This window comes from Gallus gallus, chromosome 3 (genome assembly GCF_016699485.2).
Source record: "Gallus gallus isolate bGalGal1 chromosome 3, bGalGal1.mat.broiler.GRCg7b, whole genome shotgun sequence".
NCBI classification, from domain to species: domain Eukaryota; kingdom Metazoa; phylum Chordata; class Aves; order Galliformes; family Phasianidae; genus Gallus; species Gallus gallus.
The window spans coordinates 25,849,307-25,871,413 of record NC_052534.1 but is presented as its reverse complement, the minus strand read 5'-3'; the positions used below and the strand labels follow the sequence as shown (position 1 = coordinate 25,871,413).

General features: G+C 36.9%; 1 protein-coding gene across 4 annotated transcripts in view; it reads left to right on the top strand.

The window, feature by feature from the left end:
• Window positions 1–22,107, top strand: part of SRBD1 (S1 RNA binding domain 1) — a 123,746-nt gene that overhangs the window by 24,910 nt on the left and 76,729 nt on the right. For all 4 annotated transcript variants that reach the window (XM_025149162.3, XM_419463.7, XM_015283824.4 and 1 more), the window contains 4 exons: window positions 215–322; window positions 7,113–7,270; window positions 9,009–9,099; window positions 10,098–10,205. In XM_025149162.3, the coding sequence (XP_025004930.2) occupies window positions 215–322; window positions 7,113–7,270; window positions 9,009–9,099; window positions 10,098–10,205 (465 nt within the window). The remainder of the gene's footprint in view (window positions 1–214; window positions 323–7,112; window positions 7,271–9,008; window positions 9,100–10,097; window positions 10,206–22,107) is intronic.

The window sequence follows — 22,107 nt, the reverse complement described above, 5'->3', positions numbered from 1 at the left end:
CCTACGTTGTCTGACAGTAGAACAAGAGCTAGGTATGATTCTAGTCCCATTTAAAACTATAACTTCATTGCCTAATTATTGTACTAATTTTGCAGATTATAGAACGTTGCATTTAACCACTGGATTTAAAAGACTTTTGAAAAATCCCTTTTTGTCTGAGTTTTCATGTATGTGCTTAAAGCTTTTTTTAATTTGTTTTTCTATTTTTATGCAGATGGAGACCAAAACAATTTTTAAAACCAGAGTTAATGAGGATACTACGAAACTCAGTAGAGGACGCATACAAACGCCTCATATATCCTCTCCTTTGTAGAGAATTCAGGTAATCCCAGAATGAATGCATGTTTTCATGCTACTGAACTCTTAACAATTCTCTTTAACTTATTATTAGAATACTTTTTATACACTTGAAAATATTGGAATGCTATTACTCTCTATGTGTTTTCAAAACTATGTAGTCTTGGTTCTGTTGGTTAAGCCTTCTTGGTTTAGGCTAGGATAAAGAAATCATTTCTGTTAAGACATTTTGAATGTTTTGCATGTTTCCATCTTTATTTATTTAATGAAGTACAGTATGGAGTTACATGACCATGATAGAATTATGTAATTATCCTCATATTAGCATCTAAGTTTTACATTACTGAATTTCCCCAGGATCTCTTTATATTAAAGCAGTGTCAGTTACATTGTTCTAACACCATTTCTTGTTTAAAAGAAACGAACAAAGTAGTTGCTGTGGCTGAAAGCATCCCTCTTGTTTGCCATCTGCAGTTTGTGGTAGATGTAGTAACTCGTGTTAGTCCTATTTATTTGTATATTTATTTTAAATTGTAATTGTCTCTAGAGAAGTCAGTATTATTGCTGGTGGTACTGTAGAAATCACGTCATTAGACAGCGTCACTTGGAAGACCTATTATGTTGTTCTAAATTGAAAGGAGACTTAACGCTTAGAGTCTAAGTAACGCTAGGTAAGGTATTTTCATGGTGAAGTGTACGAGTTTACCACATAATTGAAATGATTGAATATGTCAGAAAGTTTACTTTCTAGAATTGTTGTCTTCAAATGAGATGTTGTGTTGGGCTTGATTTGTATTTGAAGTTTTCCTTTTGGCTAAAGATTTGACTGTCAGACTACATATCAGACTATTCTCATGAGAAGGAGAAAGGTCACACGTCCTGTGTTTCATGATTAAAGACTGAGATAGGAAAAGTAGCAAGGTCTGTTCTTCCTCTGAGGATGTAGCTGGCCAAAAGCACATTCCTGTGACATCTTACCCATCCGTATTACAAGTGTTGGGTTTTTTTTTTTTTTCCACCCTTCTGAATTAATCATAGCATGTAAGATGAAATGAACTCTGTTCCTTTCTGGGTAAGAATAGGCCTTCTCTTTCCCCAAAATCAACTGGCAAGAATATTGTCAGGTTGGCTAACAGTACTGATGGTGTGATACTTTTTTTTTTTTTGAATGCAAGAAAAACTGCCCAGGCATTGTGTTTGATTTGGGAGAGGCTTCCTGATACGTGATCTTTAAGTTTTAAAGTCTGTTTTGAAGCAGTTCAACTGGAGTTTATTGAGAGACCTTATTTCTGAGATCATAAATGTTGAAACTTGTGTTGGCTATTCAGCATGGTAAGTACCTGAAATCCTCAGTCGCATTCTGATATGTAGTTCTTCCCTCTCAGCCTGGCTCTGCTCTTATGTTTGGTTCAAATTAGAGCAATTCCTGGCATTTGCTTCTCAGGAACATTGTTCATGGAATCATAGAATCACCAAGATTGGAAAAGACCCACAGGATCACCCAGTCCAACCATTCGCCCGTCACCGATAGTTCTCACTAAACCATGTCCCTCAACACAACATCCAAAAGTTCCTTGAACGCCTCCAGGGTTGGTGACTCCACCACCTCCAATGGGCATTCCAGTGCCTGAAATTGTTGAATGAATGTTCTATGTTCTTCCCTGTGGAACCAGACTGTCAGCTAATGTCTTGAGCAGCAGACGTTTGTCACGGCTTTTGGGTTTCTTCACTGTAATCTGCTGTGTTTGGTCATTTTTTTTTGGCAAGTGAGATTGCTTCACATCTTTTGTTTAGTCACTCCACGGTGAGCCTGTGTTTTGTGTAGTTGTTTTTTTTTTGTGCGTGTGTGTGTGTGTGTGTATATTTCACAGTTTTTCGAAGTGCTGAGCTGACTCATTTTTGTGACCTTAGCATCTGTAGCTGCTTGAGGGAAGGCACTGTCTATTGTTTGGCCAAAGTGAGGAACATCTCATGAACAGTGTGTGCAAGTATTGGCTTCTGTCAAATGGGTGTGAAAGTATTTGTCATTCCTAGCCTTCTCTTCAATCAAACTCTACTAAAACAAATAAAACCAAACTCACCTGAAAGGTAAATCTGGTATCATGAAATAGTCAAATTGTAACATAATGACTCTTTTCTCATCTTTTTGCTTCGTGGTTCCTATCGCAGGATTGTCATGGCTTAACACATTTAACTTTTTATCCAGATCTTAACAATAATGAGGGGTATTGTGTATAACATTATGAGAGCTACTGCAGCAGTAGGTTATTTTGTATTTAAAAGAACAAAAAACCTTGCAACAAAAACAACCGATTTCCCTACTACTTTCTAGATGAGGCATATAGGGCATAAATTTAAAGAATACAAATCTTGCTGTTTGTTTCTTAGTGGTTACCTGTCTATATTTTACTCACTGTGATAGTTTGGCATGATTGGCAGTGTCTGACTAGAAAAAGCCGAAGCTGCTCCCACGAAGAAGAATGCATAGAACCTGCCAGTAGTATTCCTGGTCCATAACCACTTAACCCTTATCCTTCTTTTATTCTCTTCTCCCACACCAGGAGCTGATTTTTAGGACTCTTGAGAAGGGCTGCTAAAATACTCAATACCTACTTTCAGTATTAATATCTGCAATCCACCTCATGCTGTTCTTTCTCTTTTCTTTTTATTGTCATTAAACATTGGAACAGAAAGTTTCCAAGAATGTATTGAAATTTCTAGTGCATCTAGTGGTCAGAAGGATAAAACATGCCAGCAAGAGTTACCTTATTTATTGTTTAATTTCCTTTCTTCCACTCTGTCAGATACCATAATTTCTTATATCTGGTATAATAATGTCCAGTGTTGCTTTTGGCACTTTGAAATATATTTTATTTTGTTGCAGTCCTTCATGGAAGGATTCCATAAGGATTTGATGCAAGTGATGTGGCATGGACATTTCTTAATGTATAATCCTTTCCTAATTTTCCATGCTTTTTTAGAGTGAGTGCTTTCTCTCCTCTGTCTTCAGGGACATAAACATTTCTCTATATATCTTGTTTCACACCTGAAGCTAGTTTGCAGACATTTTTCCAGGGAAAGGGTTACCTCTCAGACTGTGTATGGAAGTGGGGAGTTCTAAATCTCAGTTTAAAGGCACACTCATCTAACTTTGAATACAGAAGCGAATAGGTCACAATTAGGTTATTTGCTTTTATTGCAGTGTAACTATTGGTGATATACCGTCTGAGTGCTTTTTAGAGTTCAAAGGAGGAACTTGAAATTCTGACTGTCAGTACTTTTTAGTAAATTAGCAACTGCAGCTTTTAAAAAATATGTTTTTTACAGAATTGCTCTTTGATTGTTTGAAGAGGAGGGCTGCTATCCTATTCTGTGTTCTATCTCTGCCACGTTAATGAGAATTGTCACAAATTGGAAAAACATGAGGCTGGGCATCTTGCCATTTGGAAGAAGCTAATGGTACACTGAAAAACAGAAAGATATTACATTGTTTGAGGTAGCTTAATATTTGTTCAGGGGTCAAATGACTATTCCAACTTTAAAATGAAGGGCCAATACTTGCGACAGTAGATCATGTCATTGACACAAGTGTTGAGTGAGAGACAGTTAGAGGGAAAAGGAACATCTATATCTGAAATTAAAAAATACAGGATATTATGTAATAGAAAGGACATACATTATGTTCCCCCTACGCACCTGGCACTTTCAGTAACATTTCCTGTTACTATAAAAGTTTTGGTATATCCATTTATCCATGCCAATTTTAAATACCATTTCCAGAAGGTGCACATAACTAATAGCATGTGTTTAGGGGCAGTTTTAATTCCGGCACAAGGCTCCCTTCGCAGATAGACTGACGTGAATTTGTGGTGTGGGAGGACTCAGCCTTGTGGGCCATAGGGAGCCCATATCTCTGGGATAGATGGAGAGATGGAATTCAGCTTGTCTCTGTACAAAGTCTCTAGTTCAAGAGCTTCTAACCTTCTGTTGTTTACAGACAAATTTTAACTTTGTTTCTACACGCATTTGCTGTCAGAACCTTTGTTGTGCATGTATGTAGAAGATCCGTGCAGTTGTGAGGCTTAGGTATTTGCTTTTTTGTTTCTGGCCTTTCGCAAAGGTAATTTCTGGTAACTTTATGGGCAAGAATTCAACTGGCACCTCCTCCAATATCCCCAAACTCCCTCTGGAAAAGAGTGGTTCTGTGGTTTGGGCTACTTAACACTTTAAGAATGGTATGGACTATATTGCATTACAGAAGGATGCTGCAAGACTGAATGGCAGGAAATGAAATGGTGACTGAAACGACAGTAAAGTGATGTTCGAGTAATTCTCTTTTTATATGAACTCTGAGCTGCCCTGACAGACTTTGGCACTGTGGAAGGTATTTTCATGTAGTTGCTAAGCATTCAGAAGGTTATTTAGTTGGGGGTAAAGTCAAAACAGAATAACTGGTATAGTTTGCCAATATTTGGAATTCTGATCCCCTCATCTCAGAAAAATAATGAATAGCTATCTCTTTGTATTTTTATTGGATCTGAAAATCTCCCAGTGAATGGAAGGTATTGAAGATAGAAAGGTGTAATTTTTTTTTTTCTATGTGAAGTATCAACTGGGTGATGACTCCAGAGCTTAGGAAAGAGCAGACTTACTGAGGTGAAGTCTGAAGAATGGCACAGAATTTTCAAGGATAGCTTTCACTCTTCTTGTATCTAGGCCAACCATAAAAATTAAATAGACCAAGACTCCAGCGAAAAGAAAGCAGCTCTTTGCAGTTTGTGATAGACCTGCAGACTTTGCTGCTAAAACACTTTCAGAACACAAGATATGTGTGTGGGTTGATAGCGTAGCTGGACAAGAGATTTGTTGTGGGCTGCTAAAGAAACGACCAATGTTAGGCTCAGGAAATACTGAGATGAAAATAGTTGAAGGCTAGGATAAAATTTGGGGTGTTGTGTAAATTTAACCATGCTGCTTTGAAAAATATCTGTGTTAGTTTTGTGTAGTTGATACATAGAGAGAGGCTTGCTGTTTGGTTTTGTTTTGTTTTTTTTAAAGAGAGGTATTTTCCTATTGCACAGTTCCTTAGGAAATACTCTCACAACGATGTGAGAAAACTGATTGACTTTAACAGGAAACCATGAAACTGAAGTTTTGTGTACCTATGTACCACTTGTCCGTATGTCCCAAAGCCAATTCTTGTGTGTTGCAGTCAATTTGTTTGTTTATTTATTCATTTTCTTTTCCATGGTTGCTCTGACCTTTCAAAATGATCACAACGGCCTGGCCATGGCCTGGGTATTGTGAAGTGCTCCCAGGGTCACAGAATTTACTGCTGAGAGCAGCATGTCTTTCTGAACTCGAGCTGCATACTCAAACATATGAATGAAGGAGAGTTGGAGAGAGAGAGAGAGAGAGAGAGAGAGCGCGAGAGAGAGAGAGCATTACCACAGACTGGCAAGAGGACCTCTAGTCTGCAAGTGACAGCCAATGCAGAGTTTCCAGATCCATCTCTGCCACTGTGGAATAGTACAGTGCTGAGCTGGGTGTTTGCTGGATCCTGGGTATGCTTAAATCAGACTCAAGTTTTTCCACATCTGAAGGTTACTCAGAAGAGCTTCGTATTGAGTCATGTCAAATAGCCTTTGTGAGAGTTATTTGAACTCTTTGTAACCTGCTTGAAACTTAGCTGTCTGGCATTGGTTGACCTGAACAATTTCAGTCGCTTGTTTTTACAGGGTTTGGTTTACTGCAGTGCAGGTGTTTTCTCTGTAGAAAATACTCATAGAGCTTACTTTTTTCAGTGATGGGTGGAAAGAAAAGCTGATTAAGGGCATTGGCAACCCTTATAGTTCTGTGAAGGCTTATGATTGTCTCATTCTTGTAGTTATTGTCAATGTAATGCAGCTGAAAATGATATTGACTGCCTACAAAATAGAAGCAATCTGCTACATAATGAATATTTGTGTCCCTGTTGCTTTTTCAGTTTGGCTTTTTTTTTAATTTAAGATGCCATACAGTGTCAAAAATGCTTGTTCTTACTAGTCATTCTCTGTGTCCATTTTGACAAAAGATCATGCATCTTCTGCACCTTCATTCAACAAGGCTGTGATTTGTCTCACGTAGTGCTGTGCAGAATGTATTCTTGCTTGAAGTCATCAAAATGAAACTTTTGGTGCACTAACTCTTCTTTCTGTTGAAGAACATGGAGAATTAACCCTGTCAACTTCCTACTTTGTCTGGTTTTGAGGAAGCAGGATAACCTCACAGAAATGTGTCAAATCTGCGTGGTTCTGCAATACCTGTCAAAGAACTTAATTTGTAGATGAAACTACGTAGCTTCAGAATTGTATTATGTTAGCCCTTCCAGGTTCTCTCTACTACTTCCCAGACTAAATGATTGTCCTATTTTTGCTGGGTCATGATTTTTCTCAAGAAACAGATTTCAAAAGATTGAAATCTAAGTTCAATCCATGCCTTCTTCAAATCCAGTTTTCTCTGCAGGTAGATATCAACTTTTTGAGAAGCTGTCCTCCAGTCAAAATTAAGTTGAGGTTTGAATTTTAGTTTGCGAATGTACTTTTTTTTTTTTTAATAGGTATTTCTGTTATAATCTTTTCTTACTTATACAGTCCTCTCATTCTGGTTGTGACTGACCGCAATAAAAAAGAAAGCGTCAAAAATGTGACTGCAAGTGTAATATTTAATTAGAGAGCATGAAAGCAGAAGTGGAAAAATTTATGACTTTGGAACTATTGAAAGTACATTTGAAGGAAAGTTGAAGTAAAAATGATTTCTGCTTTCATCCCTCTAAGATCAAAGTTGACATCTGATGCAGAAAAGGAATCTGTGATGATGTTTGGAAGAAATCTCCGGCAGTTGCTTCTAACCAGCCCTGTGAGAGGCCGTACTTTGATGGGAGTAGATCCTGGGTACAAACATGGCTGCAAGTTGGCTATTATTTCACCAACCAGTGAGTTTCAATACCAATTTTTGTTACTATTAGTTTTGGAAGGACTGTTAAAAACATGTATTCAGTTACAGGAAAGAGTAGTTTCAAAAAGCTATGAGCCCCGCTCCAAAAGTAATGCCTCCTATTCGTTTATGTTGGCCCATGGCATCAGGTGGGTGATAGTAATATGACAGCAGAGGCTGCACCTTCCTGCCAATATCCCATTACATGTTGTTGCCATGCAACAGGTGGCATCAGAGGGGCAGTCTGACAGAGTAGTGTCTGTCTTGGTGATGTGCATGAAGCAAGGGGATAAAACTGAATTCCTCTATGCAAAAACATTCATCGACACTTGCTGAATATTTCTGGAGACACAGCAGTGAATATGAGTACGGTGAAGCAGTGGTGCATTTCAGCTGTGGTGGCAGTGATGTGAATGATGAGTCGCATCCATATGGCCATGCAGATTTTCACAAGTGTGGCATACAGACTCTTGTTCATAGCTGCTGGAGATGCATAGCTAATAATGGTGACTGTTTTGAAAAATAGCATTTTATAGCTGAGAATTTGCTCTACGAAATAGTGTTATTGTGCTCTTCGTATGTAGTTTTTGTAGAAATAAATAGGAGGCATTACTTTCAGAGCAGCCCGTGTTCATTTTATCAAATAGATGTTTGTTTGTTTGTGAAGTTCTTTGTGATTTCCACACATCCTGTCTTAGAAATTCCTTTCTTCAGATAAAAGGTTAAATTTTTTGCACTTAGATTCTAGTGTCTCTTGTGATATTATTACTCCTCAATAAAATGGAATTTCAAATTCCCTCAGCCTTCTTGAATATAGATTCAAATAACTGCCTCTCAGTAGTATGCAAAGAGAACACCTGGCATTTTTATTGTTAACAAAGAGTTTGAATTTAAGTGCTTTCTATAACTTAGCTTTTTCCTGGGTAGCATCTTAAACATCTGGACACTTCATCAGACTTCATGTTAATGTGAGAAGTCAGAAATGTTTTACTTGCAGAATTTATTTTGTTCAGTTTTTAGACAGATAAAAATCATAGCCTTTCCAGTGCATCCTAGTCTGATCTGGGGATCCATGCTGATGCTGTGAGGAATTTTTTTTTTGTCTTTGATTTTTGGCTGAGAATATACATACCCAGTGAGGGAATAAGAGAAGATATGCTCCTAATGAGCCTTAAAATGGCAATGAAATGGAGGTAAATAGTTTCTAGCTTGCATTATACCGTTATCTATCAGTATTCTTTAATACAGGCTTATTTCCAAATCTGTTATGGGAATATGGCAGAGTGAGCCCTGAAGTTCTAGAGCTCCTGTACTTCTAGTCCTTAAAATGGATTCCTAATTTTCATCTCTCTTTGGTGGATCTCTTCTAAAACAAATAAATAAAAATTAGTAGACTATAGCATTACATTATTTTTGCAGTGTATTTTTTTTCTCTTTGGTTACATTAAGAGTATAAAGTATTATATGATTTCCTGCTCATTATTTCTTACTTGGTATGTCCTTAGGGAAATAGAAAAGTGTATCAACTTGTCTTGCCTTGGCAGCCAGAGCATTTTTATTCTTTGCCTACCATATTTTTTCATCTAATCAGAGACAAAAATAAAAGGAAAAGATGTCTTATTAAAAAGCTTTATTTGTAAATTATCAAATTAACTTCAGTAATTCAGGAAGACATAGCCTTGGAATATGTCTTTTTTCTTTTAATTATTAAATTGCTTTTCTTTTTGTTGTTCTAGGTCAGATTCTCCATACTGATATTGTATACTTGCATTCTGGTCAAGGATTTCGTGAAGCTGAGAAGATAAAGAGGCTTCTGCTACAGTTCAGGTATGCTGAGGAAGCTTAAGTTTATTATTCTTACTCACTTAACATAATGAAAAATCTTTGCTGCATCGATACTGGCCTTTGGGTAGAATCAAAATTCTATGAATTTTAATGGAATTATTCTTTTGTGTAGTTTAGAGCTTAGTTTTCCTTACTCTGTGTTCATGCTTTTTGCCCTATCTCTATGATAGAAGGATATGAAATGAAGCAACGAGTATGACTAAGACTGCATGCTATTAATGTATTTCCATAAAGTTCTGTCATTCTATTTATTTTTAGGATTAGAATTTAACATTAAGTTAAGGAACAAATTTAGACATGCTGACTTCCCTTCTTCCCACCCTGAACCCACTCATTAATCCTTTCTTGTTCCAAAAGCCAGGTATAATTTTTGAAAGAAGTTTTTTAAGCAAAGGAAATCCTACCCAGATAGATCTCCAGATGGAATAGCAAACAGGGGGAACACAATTAAAAGGTTATTGCATTTACATGCTTTGGGAACCCCAATGGACAGACATCTTGTCCAGTGAATCAGCTGCCGAATTGCCAGGATGTGAGCCAATTTGTTTTTAAGCATTAGATTGGCTTTAAACATCATGATTTGGAGACTGGTTGTCTGTATTGGGGCAGTCAGAGACATAATCTGTAACTAAGATTGATTGCTTGGGCACCTACCCTTTTCCACAATTTATAGTAGATGAAGAAAATACCAGGTGAGTTGGTCTGAGGACTGTAAATACCTGACCTTTCTTTTATAAATATCAATATTATTTTTTTTTAACTCTTCAGTTTCATTACAAACGAGTAACATTTTTGACTCATCTTTTTAAGTTGCATTGAAAAGCTTTAAGCAAAATGTGGTATTACTAGGAATATGTTTTTATTAAATACAGCCATTTTATTATGTAAAATAAGATGTATGGGTCATAGTTCATTGAGCACTGTGTGAAAAAGTCTAAAAGAATAGTTGAAAATTGTTTTTTTTTCTACCCCATTCAAAGCTGTAGCACTGTTGTGATTGGCAATGGCACTGCTTGCAGAGAAACAGAAGCTTACTTTGCTGATTTAATTATGAAGAAATACTTTGCACCACTGGATGTTGTTTACTGGTAAGATTCCTTTGCTTTTTGTGATGTTCAGCTGTTCAACCTATTTTAACTTAACAGCTGTTTTTAAGTGTAATGTTTAAGTGATTCTTTTTGTTACTTTATGTGTTTAAGTCAAGTTTGATCCATTCTTCTAGCCAAAGGAAAAGGGGTGTAGCTCTTTGGAGCATGAAGGTAGATCTGAGTTTGCAAGAGACTCACTGAGGCAGTTTGTTTTCTCTTTCTGAAGTTCATTCTGTTACTGTTGTCATACTGAAGTGTGTGAGAATTGTGTGTTCATTTCTTGATAAATCAAGTTTAACTCTGAATGATAAACCTTGTGTTGTCCGACTCTTGTATGGAATACTTGCTAATCCTCTGGATATTAAGTCATTGAATTAAATACTTTGTGTATAGTTAGCAGAAAGTAGTGGAGGTATGTATCTTCTTTAATCTTAAAACATTATCCATTAGTTTGTCGCATTCTAACTATTGTACTTTTAGTTTGTATGGAACTGTATTGCTTTCTTTTTTTTCCATGCAGAATTGTGTCTGCTGCTTAAGAGACGTAGGGATTTTCTGATGTTTTTAGGTAGTGTTTCTGTGGTGGTGGTTTTTCGAGTGTTATTTTTGGGGGGGGGGGGGGGGGGGGGGGAAGGGGTGTTTTTCTTTCTGCGAAGGATAGAGACTGTTCAAACTTCTGAGAAATTATGCATCTGCTTCAAGAAACCAACTCCAAAACAGTGGATTTTTATAGTCAGTAGAAAATGAAAAGCACTTCATACTGTGTGTTTTGTGGCAAATATTTTATGTTAGTGTTGTTCATTTCATGTAGTTTAAGCATCAGTTATGTTAACATAAGCATTTTGTCTGAAGGTAGTAATGATCTGATTCGTCAGAACATACAAAATGAAAATAACTGTTTAGCCTATACAGGAAATAAATATTTCTGCTATTCTGTATCAGATCGTTTTCATGTTCTTTTCTTGCTTTGCTTTAATATTTTTAATATTGTAGAGCAAGATTATAGAATCTGCAAGATAGTGAATTATTGTTTTTTGGGGGGCAGCCAGTAGCGTTTAGAAGTGAATAAAAGCTTTAGGAATCAGTGTAAATGCTCTAAGACAAAAGCCATGCAGGTTACCAAGTTAGTTGCTTTTTATATTAATCTGATCGTTTTCTACCTTTCATTTTTTCCAAAACTTTTGGTGATACTTGTAGGAAAAATACAAGGGCTGCTCCAAAAGTAATGCCTCTTATTTAATTATGTTGGCCCACAATGTCAGAGATGGATGTTAATGGTACGTATGGCAGTAGAGGTTGAACCTTCCCAGCAGCATTTTATTGCATCTTGTTGCTGTGTGACAAATGTGTGACAAGAGGCACTCTGACAGAATGACGCCTGACATAGAAGTGTGTGAGAAGCAGTTGTGTGTAATTGAATTCCTCTGTGTGGAAAAAATGGCATCTGCTGATATTCATTGACACCTGCTGAATGTTTCCGAAGACCAAACAGTAGATGTGAGCACTGTCAGGTAGTGTGAGGTGCATTTCAGCAGTGGCAACAGCAACATGAAAGACAAGCCATGTTCTGGATGGTCACACCACACAATGAGGAGCAACTTGATCAGCTCATCTGCATGAGTTGGCAGATTATGACCAGGGAACTGTGTACAGAGCTGAATACTGGCCTCAGTGTGTTGGAAACAATGGTGGCAATGTTGGGATCTTGCAAAGTTTGCATCAGGTGGATCCCACAAATGCTCACACAGCAGTAGCAAAAAGAGCACTGTATGCAAGTTCATCAGGGCCTATTGGACAAAACAAGGCTGAAGGTGACGGTTTCCTGCATCATGTCATTTACTAGTAATGAGATCTGGTGTCACCACTGCAAGCTGGAGTCAAAAAGGCAGTCTTTGGGGTGGTGACATGTGAATTCCCCATCAAAGAAAAAGACACAACCCTCAGCAGGTAAAGTAATGTACAGACTTCTGGGATAGGAAAGAGATGATCCTTCTAGATTTCCTAGAACCCAGACATGCCATCAGCTGTGACTGCTGCATCATGATGCGGACTACGCTGAAGGCTCAAACTTCCAGTGTCAGTGCTAGAGAAGAAAACCTTTATCCTGCAACAGTAAAACACCAGGCCCCATACCAGTCTGAGGAATGTGGAGCACATCATCAATTTTTACTTGGCTGTCCTACCACACCCACTATATATAGTCTGGATTTGGCGCCTTCTAGCTTCCATGTGTTTGGACTGATGAAAAGTAGATTGCATGGGAACATTTTCCTATCAGTGATGCCATCATAGCAGCTGTGAAACAGTGGGTCACCTCTGCTGGTGCAGGTTTATATGAGCATGGCATGCAGGCCCTTGTTTATTGCTGGCAAAAATACATAGCAAATGTTGATGACTGTTGGAAAACTTGCTCTATAAAACACTGTTATCTTACTCTTTGTATCTGTTGTAGTTTCCATGGAACTAAATAGGAAGCATTACTTTTGGAGCAATCTACATATATAAATGCAATCTTCACCTTCAAGATTAATTCCTGGGAGTGAAAATTAGCAGAATGAAAACAGTTTTTGCTTTTATTCTCTGTTTACATTTCTATTGTAGTAGAGTTAATAGTTTCCTTGTTTTGCTCCTTTGTGATGAGAAGCTGGTCCTCACGTCAGGGTTTGTATGTAGAACACTGAGATACTGCTTAGAAAATACAAAGTCAAAAACTGTAAGATTTTTGTTGTTGTTATTGTGTGGTACGCTATACGTGACACTTGATTCCGTTGACCTGTGTGGAGTCATACTGTTTGTGTGTGCCTGTATGTATTTAAGTTTGCTTAAGTTGCCTGTATTTATTTAAGTTTATTCTATGATTCTATGAAATAAGCTGGATCTGCAGTCTTAGTGTATTTTTTAACTGTTTAGACAGTTTATTTCTTGAGGATTGTGATTCCCATGTTGCTATCTTTGCTAGTTTACATGCATATCTTTGCCTTAGCCAGTACCGCAGTTGTCCTGATATGCTTCTGAATCTTGCAAAGTTCCTTTGCTTTCTAGCTCTGGAAAGTCATCTTTTGATTATGTTGTTTTCTCTGTAGGGAAAAGTAAGAGTATTGTACATAGCCTGAGCACAGTTAAGTTTAATTCAGTGGAAACCCACTGTATGCTTTTGGATCGAGTGAATTTAAATACATTGGAACGGTTCACTATTAAGGGTGTGCTTAGGCAATTTTAAATGAAAAATGAAATTCCAAATCAACTAAGTGTTTCTACAGAAAAACAATAAAAACAGGCAAAAAAGAAAAAACCTCACTCACTGTACTGAAACTTACAGAATGCATCAATTAATCTTACATGATACCTTTGGCAAAGCACTGAGCATCTTGGTAAGGCACTGAACTGTGTGAAGGTGGAAATCCTTGCCTGACAAAACCGAACTCTTTGTTGTTCTGTGGAAGTTTCTGAGAATTGCCAATGGTGTTTACATTTGCAATCCTTTTCTTGAAGAAATGCAAATGTAAAATGACCAGACTTTGTTGTTTTATAGTGTCTTAAAAGCAAAATCCCAATCAACTTCTTAAGCTGTTGCTCGGAAAAATAGGGCGGTATTGCAGACTTTGGCTTCTCTGGCAAATAAAACTTGTAATAGGATCTTAATTTTATTGTTTCCTTATTAGAAGTGGAGAATAGAAACAGAATTTAATGACATCTCTTCATAGTATTTTTCTGTCTGTTTCTTCGTATGGGACTTGAACCATGTGTGTTTGGGGAAATGAGACAGTACTGTTGTTTTAGAAAGATGTGCAGTTGATGCATGCACAAATAATCTTGACAGATGTGCGTTCTAATGAAGGTTAATGATGATCACCACTTGAATACTTAGTGATTGCATGTGTGTGCATTACATGCAGAAATATGCTGAAATTCTCTCCAGGGCTCAAGTCCTGTGCAATTGTTTCAGAGTTGTGCATGAAGATATTCCTTGACTTCAGGGTTTAACTCCATTGAGCGTACGACCACAAACCTCAACTAAAACAAACAGCTAAAAAGGTGAAATAGGGGCAATGATGAGGTTAACCGTTTCTCACTTTAGAATATTTCAGTTGTATTGATATCAAAAGAGATTGCCCAAACAATTTTGTTTATAGGAGCCAGTTTTTCTCAACTGTTTTATTTGATGACTACTTTATATTTTTCTAGTGCTAATAAATAAACAAAATGCAATCTGTTAAAATACCAGGTTCTCAGCAATGGCAATTATTAATTAAGTTTTTACTCAACCTTTCCAGAGAGAAGACAAATGAGTCAAGACAATGGTAGGAAATAAGGCATGTGGCACACTTTTTCTTGTGGCTTTAAAACCTGTCTGGACTCAGTTTGACAGTTTTTGATTTAAAGCAAATATTTTTCACTATTTTTATAACCAACGCACTTTCAGTACCTACATCCAACCTAAATAGCTGCAGGACTCTTTTGCAAGTGCAGTTTTCCTTTTAGAGCTATGTTTATTGACTTAGATTAGAACTGGACTATAGCCCAGAGACAGTCATATCTGGTCTTCAGGTGTTTTGTTACAAATCAGTTTTTGTTACAAGGTTCAATAAATATTCTTGATTATTTATGTTAGTTCTGTTGTGAGTCTTTGCCAAAGATGCATTGTATTATAACCAAAACAGATGTTCTCTTTTAGGCAATTGTATTTGTTTCAGCATGTAAATGAGACAACAGTGTGTGCAGCATTAACATGGCAGACGATAAACTTTTAGGATTTCATTGACCATTTTGGATTACATAAAGATCTCAAAAAGAAATTCACCAATCTTGTTCCATATATAGATCACTGCAACTGTTTTTCTTTGATTGCGGCCTGTTCTGGGCATCTTGGAAATGAAAACTGTTTGAATGGCAGGTGAATACCAAAACTGGACATGATGAACAGAACAGCTCAGTCATTGTATTTGGAAAAATGAAGTCACAGTTTTTCGTTCTGCCTCTGTGGTTGCACTGTCATGACATCAGCGTTCCTAGTCCAGCTTTTCTTCCATGTTTGTTATGTTAATGCACACTTTGAATATATTATTCCAGCTTGTTTTTGGAAAATAAAGTAAGTTTTTTAGGTATCAGGCACTGCAGCTAGGCAGATGTATTTTTATAGGGTTGTTTTCTAGGTGGCTTGGTGTTTGTTTTCTGTTATACTTAGATTTAACTTGGTTTGAAATCCTTTTCTACTGCTTTCAGCAAAATCTTTTCTTGCTCTTGAGGCTTTATAAGCAATGTAATTAATAATTTACTGCTGTTTAAGTTCAAACACTTCTGTACTGTGACGAATAGGGGAAAGTCGGTAATGTCTTGTAAAGTTCTCATTTGGTTTTCTTTAATGTTTAAATTGTCTGCTATAGAATACTTAGTAAAGTTCTGCTAAGGTAGAATAGGACTCTTTAATACCTTTTGAAGTTGGACCTTGGTGGCAAGAAATTGATTTAGAAATGTTTGTTCTACGGGATTTCAGGTCCACTTGTATTTTATAGGTGTCTGCACATGCTTTAAATATCCTTTTCAATTTAAATGTGTGTTTTATGTTGTTGAATATCTACATTATGCTCTCTCAGCTTTAACAAATGCCACTTTCAAGTTCCATGCCTCTACATTTCTAATGTTACACTAGCTTAATTCCCATTACTTTTCTGCTTCATAGCACTCGCAGTTTGAAAGGGACCTAACATTCGGGTTCACATTATGATAATTAGGTTTCAAAGCAGTGTGGGGGGGATTAAGATGTCTGAAGTCTAGTTGCCGAATAAAGTTCAGAACTACTTGTAAAACTTGTTTAAGTGGTTAACAGAAGTGGTTTTATTTATTCAGTGCTCATGCAGCATTAATCCGTATTTCATCGGGTACCCACGGTGCTGTAACTCTAGATATGACCTTGGGACTTAATTTACCCCATCTCAGTTTTCCTTATTAATGTGCCATGAAAGAGGTACATGAAAGATAGCCAACATCAAAGCACCTTTTCAAATAAAGTGGTTGATATGAATCCTCTGGTATTTAACACTGTCTGTCAAATGTTTCAGCTGGTTTGCATCCTTTTACAAGCTATTGCTTGCTGCATTAATGCAGTTGTTTCAAGTCTGTTGAGAGTACAAAGGAGGTAGGAATATGGGAAACTCTATTCCTATTTCTTTTTGATTGTCTTTTAAGTTGTTGTTTTTGATGACATTTATATGCTTGCACTTACACACCTTAGGTCAGTAGATGCCTGATACAAAACGTAGAAAACAGTTTTAGAAAGATTCTGTGAAAGGAATACATATTTCACAGAAACTGCAGACATCTGAAATATGCACTGAAGACCTTTTGTTCTGCTTTCGCTTATTGCAGACTGCAGTGGAGTCCTAAACAACAAAGAAATACTGTGAGGAAGACATAAGTTTAAAATGTGTGTGAAAACATAATCAGTGAAAATATTTTAAATCCTATGCTTTCCAACCTAAATATGTTCTATCCCTTATCTAAAAGTAGTATATTTGTGATTACTTACCACATCAGTAAGATATAACAAATGTGTATGTTTCAAACAAAAAACTTTTTTGTGTATGTTTATATGAGAGTCTTGTAAATAAGGTATTCACTCTGCACAGAGACTCTCTCCTCCTGTTATTCTTGATTATTCATAATTTTAGCTAGTAATTAGTGTAATATTCAGCACAGTGTGAACTGGAATAAGTGTCTCCATTCAAAATAGCATTTGATGTTTGTTCATGATGCATCCACAGTCTGGTATCAAAGATGATTTGAAACTATAGTATTTAGAAAAGAGAAATTCAGAAGTCGTCTTGGATTTGAGAGCAGTCCAAGAAAGCAAAGATTGTCCCGGCTATGTTACTTGTTTTAAAAGTGTACTGTAGAAATCATTACAATCTGTGCTGTTTTCTTCTTTTCTTTTATTTTCCTTACCTCAGAGGAAAAAAAAAATGGGTAAACAATAAAGAAACAGTGGGTCAGGTGAAATAGGAGATGGTAATTTCAAGTATGAATTTGAAGTTTTTAAAATAAACTTTATAAGTGATACACTTGAGAGATAATTATGGGATACTATCTACTGAATTCTGTTATGGGCAAAGAGATTTACAGTTTTTAAGATAAAAACCAAGTCTAGTTGGAAGTATGTTCAGGAGATTAAGTATAGAAAGAGTAAGATATATGGGGAGTCTCGACTTCCACAGTGCAAAGGTGGGGAAGTGGTGGTAGGCAGGAAGTAAATGTAAGTAATGAAAGAAATCTAAATCTTGAGGAAAAAGTGAGTTTTTCTAGAACAATAAGTCATATTGTTTGACTTAGATCTTGGACAGTATGTGGGAAAACAGTTGGGGGAAGGTGGGAGGAAAGGAAGTTGTTCATATAACTTCCCTTCTTTGTTTTCTCTTTCTGGGAGAAAATCACACAACAGTAACATCATGTTTTAAAAAGTTACATTTTTTGAGTGTGTGAATGTCTTCAGACCTACTGAAGGTACTAAAGAAAAAAGCAGAAAATTAACTTCTATATAATTAGAGAAGATTTTTGGGACAAAAAGCTATTAAGCTGGTGACAAAATGTTTATGGATAGTTTTGTGTGCTATTCAATTGGAAACGTGCTGATCCCAAATCCACTCTTGCAAATCACAGAAGAAGCATTCAAAATACATAGAGACAGAAGAAATTGTAAAGGTAAAAGGTTATTCAGAGAAGACGTGCAAAGGATACGCAATGAGCAAGTGCTGCTATTTCTGCCATAAAAAGTTACTGAGGCGTGAAGCCTTGCGTTCAAAGCTACTTCCAAGGCCCAGAAATGATAGATTAAAAGAAAAATGAATGACTAGATCTTAAGTGTGCTAGATTGCTACACTAAAGCAAACTAGCTCATTTGCATGTGTGGTATTTTTTGAGGTGGTAGGGTATCTAGTGGGTTTCTGTTCCAGACTGAAATGTTTTAGGTTATTGTTTAATATGGTTACAGCCTTTGGAACTCTGTGCTATTTGGTCAGTGCCATAAAGTTCATACCAGTTTGATTTCAAAGAGATTTTCTTGAAAGGCTTCTTTGATTCTTGAAAGGGTTGCTGAACCTTGGGGTGGCTATTGGCTCACCAGCTCCTCAGAGTGTAACCCTACTAACGGGACTCTTTTCCTTGCTTCTCCATTGTGGTCCCTTTTGGAAGATAGCTGTGAGCCATAGGGTGAAAACAACTGGATTTAGACCTGACAGTAATAAAAAGTAGAAAGACTCAGAAATTTGTATTTGAAATAGGTGAAATCACAAATAAGAAATTCTCCATTTCATTGGTATTTGCAGAACTTTGATTACAGGAACCTGAAAGATGGTTCCTATCACCCATGTCTGTGCATTTTACCCTGCTAGCCGTTGCCTGGGATGAAACAGCATGGCTCCGCTTAAGTGTGGTGTTGCCATTCTAACAAAGTCTTTGATACTGAGAAGTCAGTGTAAATTAAAACTATTAAAATATTAATTTGTGATTTGTAACAATATTGTCTTTCCAAAATAAGTGAGAGCCGAGGTATTTGGGATGCTATTCTGTTATTTTCTTTCTTAGGAATGTCAGAAATACATGTGTGCTTTAAGTGACTTTGTCATTAAATAGCTGTGACAACTGGTAAATTTTCTACTAGTATAAATGCTAGGAAAACTCATTTAGGCTCTTCACTATGTAAAAAGGCTCCAGGAGGAATTACTTGTGGGAACCTGTCAGGAGTGAATTTAGGTAGAAGCATCAAAATATAAAGAATGATTAATATTGATAGCATCCAGATTAAAATGATATAAATACAAGACATATCCCTTGATTTGTGAGGTACTAAGCCTGAGTGTTATGGCGCAGTCTGACCTGGTTGCATGTTTGGGTAGTGTTTTGTCTTTAAGCAGACATTGTTGGAACAGAAGGGGAAAGTAAGCATTTTTCCATTTGTGTGAGATTGCCAGTAATGTGTTTTTAGTTAAGTTGAGATTCTGCCAAACTTCATACCTATTCATTTGTGAAACTACGTTTGGTGTTCTGCATTTCAGCTCTTTTGGGGCTTTCTTTATTGTAATATACAGTTTTATTTATTTCTTTGAGCTTATGTTGTGCTATTATCATTGATGCTGATAGCAGAAGCTTAGCATAGGTGGTCAGGTTACATTAGGCTGCCTGGTGCTCTACGTGATATACCTTAATTTCAGTGGCTTTAAACTGTCAGAGTTATCTTTGGGATTAAATTCTTCATTCTTGATCTCTGTTAGAGCATATTTGTGCAGATTTAATGTATTTTTTAAAGAACAATTAGAAATCTTGAGGAGAATTGAGTGAGCATATACACAAATACTGTCATTTAATGGGGAAGAGAGTTTATTTTCTGAAGCATCAGTGGTATTTGTCTGTTATATCCAAAGTTTGGACAGAACTCTCTGTCTCTCCCTCTGAGAGTCTGTCCAGGTTTGGTTTGAGTAGTAAACCTCATGAAACAGACATCTACAGCTGCTAACAAACTCGCCCCAGTGCCACAAGATCAGCTATTATAAGCCTCAATAAAAAAAGAGAATTATTCGGATTTTAGGAACATCTGAAAATTATTCTTCAGTGGCTTTTCTAGGCTTGATTGCCTGAGAGTTGTCTGGGAAGAAGAAAAGCAAATACAATGCCTTGGTCAGTAAAGCCAGGGCTCTTTTGCTCTGTAGTTATATAAATTCTCATTTTTATTCCTCATTTCAGATAATTTACTCATGGTTTCTGTTGGCAGTGCAGAGCTGCTTGCTACTACTCGTGTCATGCATGAAGCTGGTGTACTTTTGTTCAGTGCTGAGACTGGGAGCTGTTGTGCTAGTCTAGGCTCATTTTTCATATCAAGAAAGTGTATGGCAGTCTTAAAAGCTTCATGAATGACGCTGAAAGAAGCCACAGCAACAGGAGATGCTTCAGCACACTTGTGATGTTTTCAGGACATGAGAGGCAGAGAATATAGACGTGCTGTGTGTCTCAAAGGGCCTTTGAGTAGGTTATTTCAGCTTGAAAAAGGATTAGATTTAGATGACTGCAGTGTCAGACATTTGTAACTGAAGGTGCCTATTGAGAGTAATTCCTTTCTATAACTGGATTCCAGTGGTTTTGTCAATGATGAGTAAGTGGAGGGAGTAAGAAATGATCCATTTGTCATAGTGTGCACTATGAAGACAAGAAAATGTCTGAAAAGAGGCATCAAAAAGCACAAGCTCTGTGAAGCATCTCCTTCAGTACCAGCCCTTCTCACCGACACAACGAGGACAGCTGGCACTGGGCAGGAAAAGGGAAGAGGAAGGCTCTTTTTCCTGTTCTTTTCAGTTTTGGTATAAGCGTGCCGCTTTGATGGCATCAGGTAGGGATGTAAATGTAATTGTGTCCTTCTAAGCCGTTCTGTATCTTAGTTATTTTCCTTTCCATCAAGTAGTTCTGCAAGCAAGCATGCAACTGAGACAGAAGTAATGGCTTTGTTTTAATCCTGTTTGCAATTACAAGTAAGAGATTACAACTTCCAATTGTATTGGAATGTGTGTTATTTTGTATAACATCAAACGCTATTAAGGCAGCCCAGTTTTCTGTGGAGCTTTCCAAATATAAAACTTCGGAGGGTGGGAGAGAGAGAGATGCAGCTAATAACTATTGCTAATTTAAATCAGTATTACATAAAAATTCTCTCTCAACCTTGTATGATTTTTATATTTCGGTGCTTATTTTTATATTTCATTTTTGGCAGACAAGGTAACATGCCCGCTGTCTTTTCAGCCCTTTTATTGGTGTGTGCTGGAAGTATCATTTGAATAAAATACATTTTGACATTTGAACTTGACATCGGTGTTTCAGGGAAACAATTCAGACATACAGCTTCCTCGGATGATTCTCTTGTCACTACTATGATGTTGTACTGTAAATATGCTGTGGAGGTGGGCTTTCAGTAAAAGCAGTGATGTGTTTATTACTTCTTCCTGGCCTATTTCTACCTCAGAGTGTAAAATTGCACCTCAAAGGTTGTTATGTTTTTATTCAAATTATTTTCTGGAGGTTAGTTTGTCATTTTTAAGTAAATCATAGTGGATACTCCTATGTTTCCTCCCAGTGATTCTCTGAAGATTTAACATTTTCTTCCTGTAGAAGTAAATAGAAAGAGACATTGTCAATTCAGATGTTGTAAAACAAAATAATTCTGAAATCATGATATAGTATCCTTTTAATGTATCCTCTTTCTTCAGGTACCAACAGCAGCACCAAAGACTTCTATAGGAGCGCTTAGTTCCTTTCACAGAGATGCATTAGGCTGTCTTGCTGTTTGCTGTTGCTCTGCCCCACTGAGGCTGAGGCTCACCCTCCTACCCTCTATCTGCTCACCAAGGGTGGCTCCCAGCCTGCTGGGGAAGGCACCACTGCTGAGTCCTATGAGCAGGGCAAGTCAGAGGAAACCAGTTTTCCTTTCACTGGATTCTTTTTGGTTGCTGTGAGTTGGCTTCCAACAGGAGCAGTGTTTTCTGAGATGAGATTTAAAAAAAAGAAAAAATAGTTGTTCTATTGCTTAGTAAAAAGAAACTGGTGATATCTAATTCGGAGCACGGTCTCTTATATTTTTTCATGTGTAGGGTATTTCTTTTAGCTTTTTGTAAATTAAAGGTTCAAATTAAATGCTGTTTATGACTTCTGTAAGTACATTTAATTTACTATGCATTGCAATAAAGGCAAAATGGATTAGTTTCTAGCTGAACTGAAATAACAGCATCACATGCAAAAAAGTGTTTTTGCTTAATACTAGAGTGTGATAAACAAAAATATATAATCATTACAATAAGATTAGGATGAAACAGTTAATTTATGTATTTTTATACTCTGCAGAGGGTGAAACTCTTAAAACAGGTCTGAA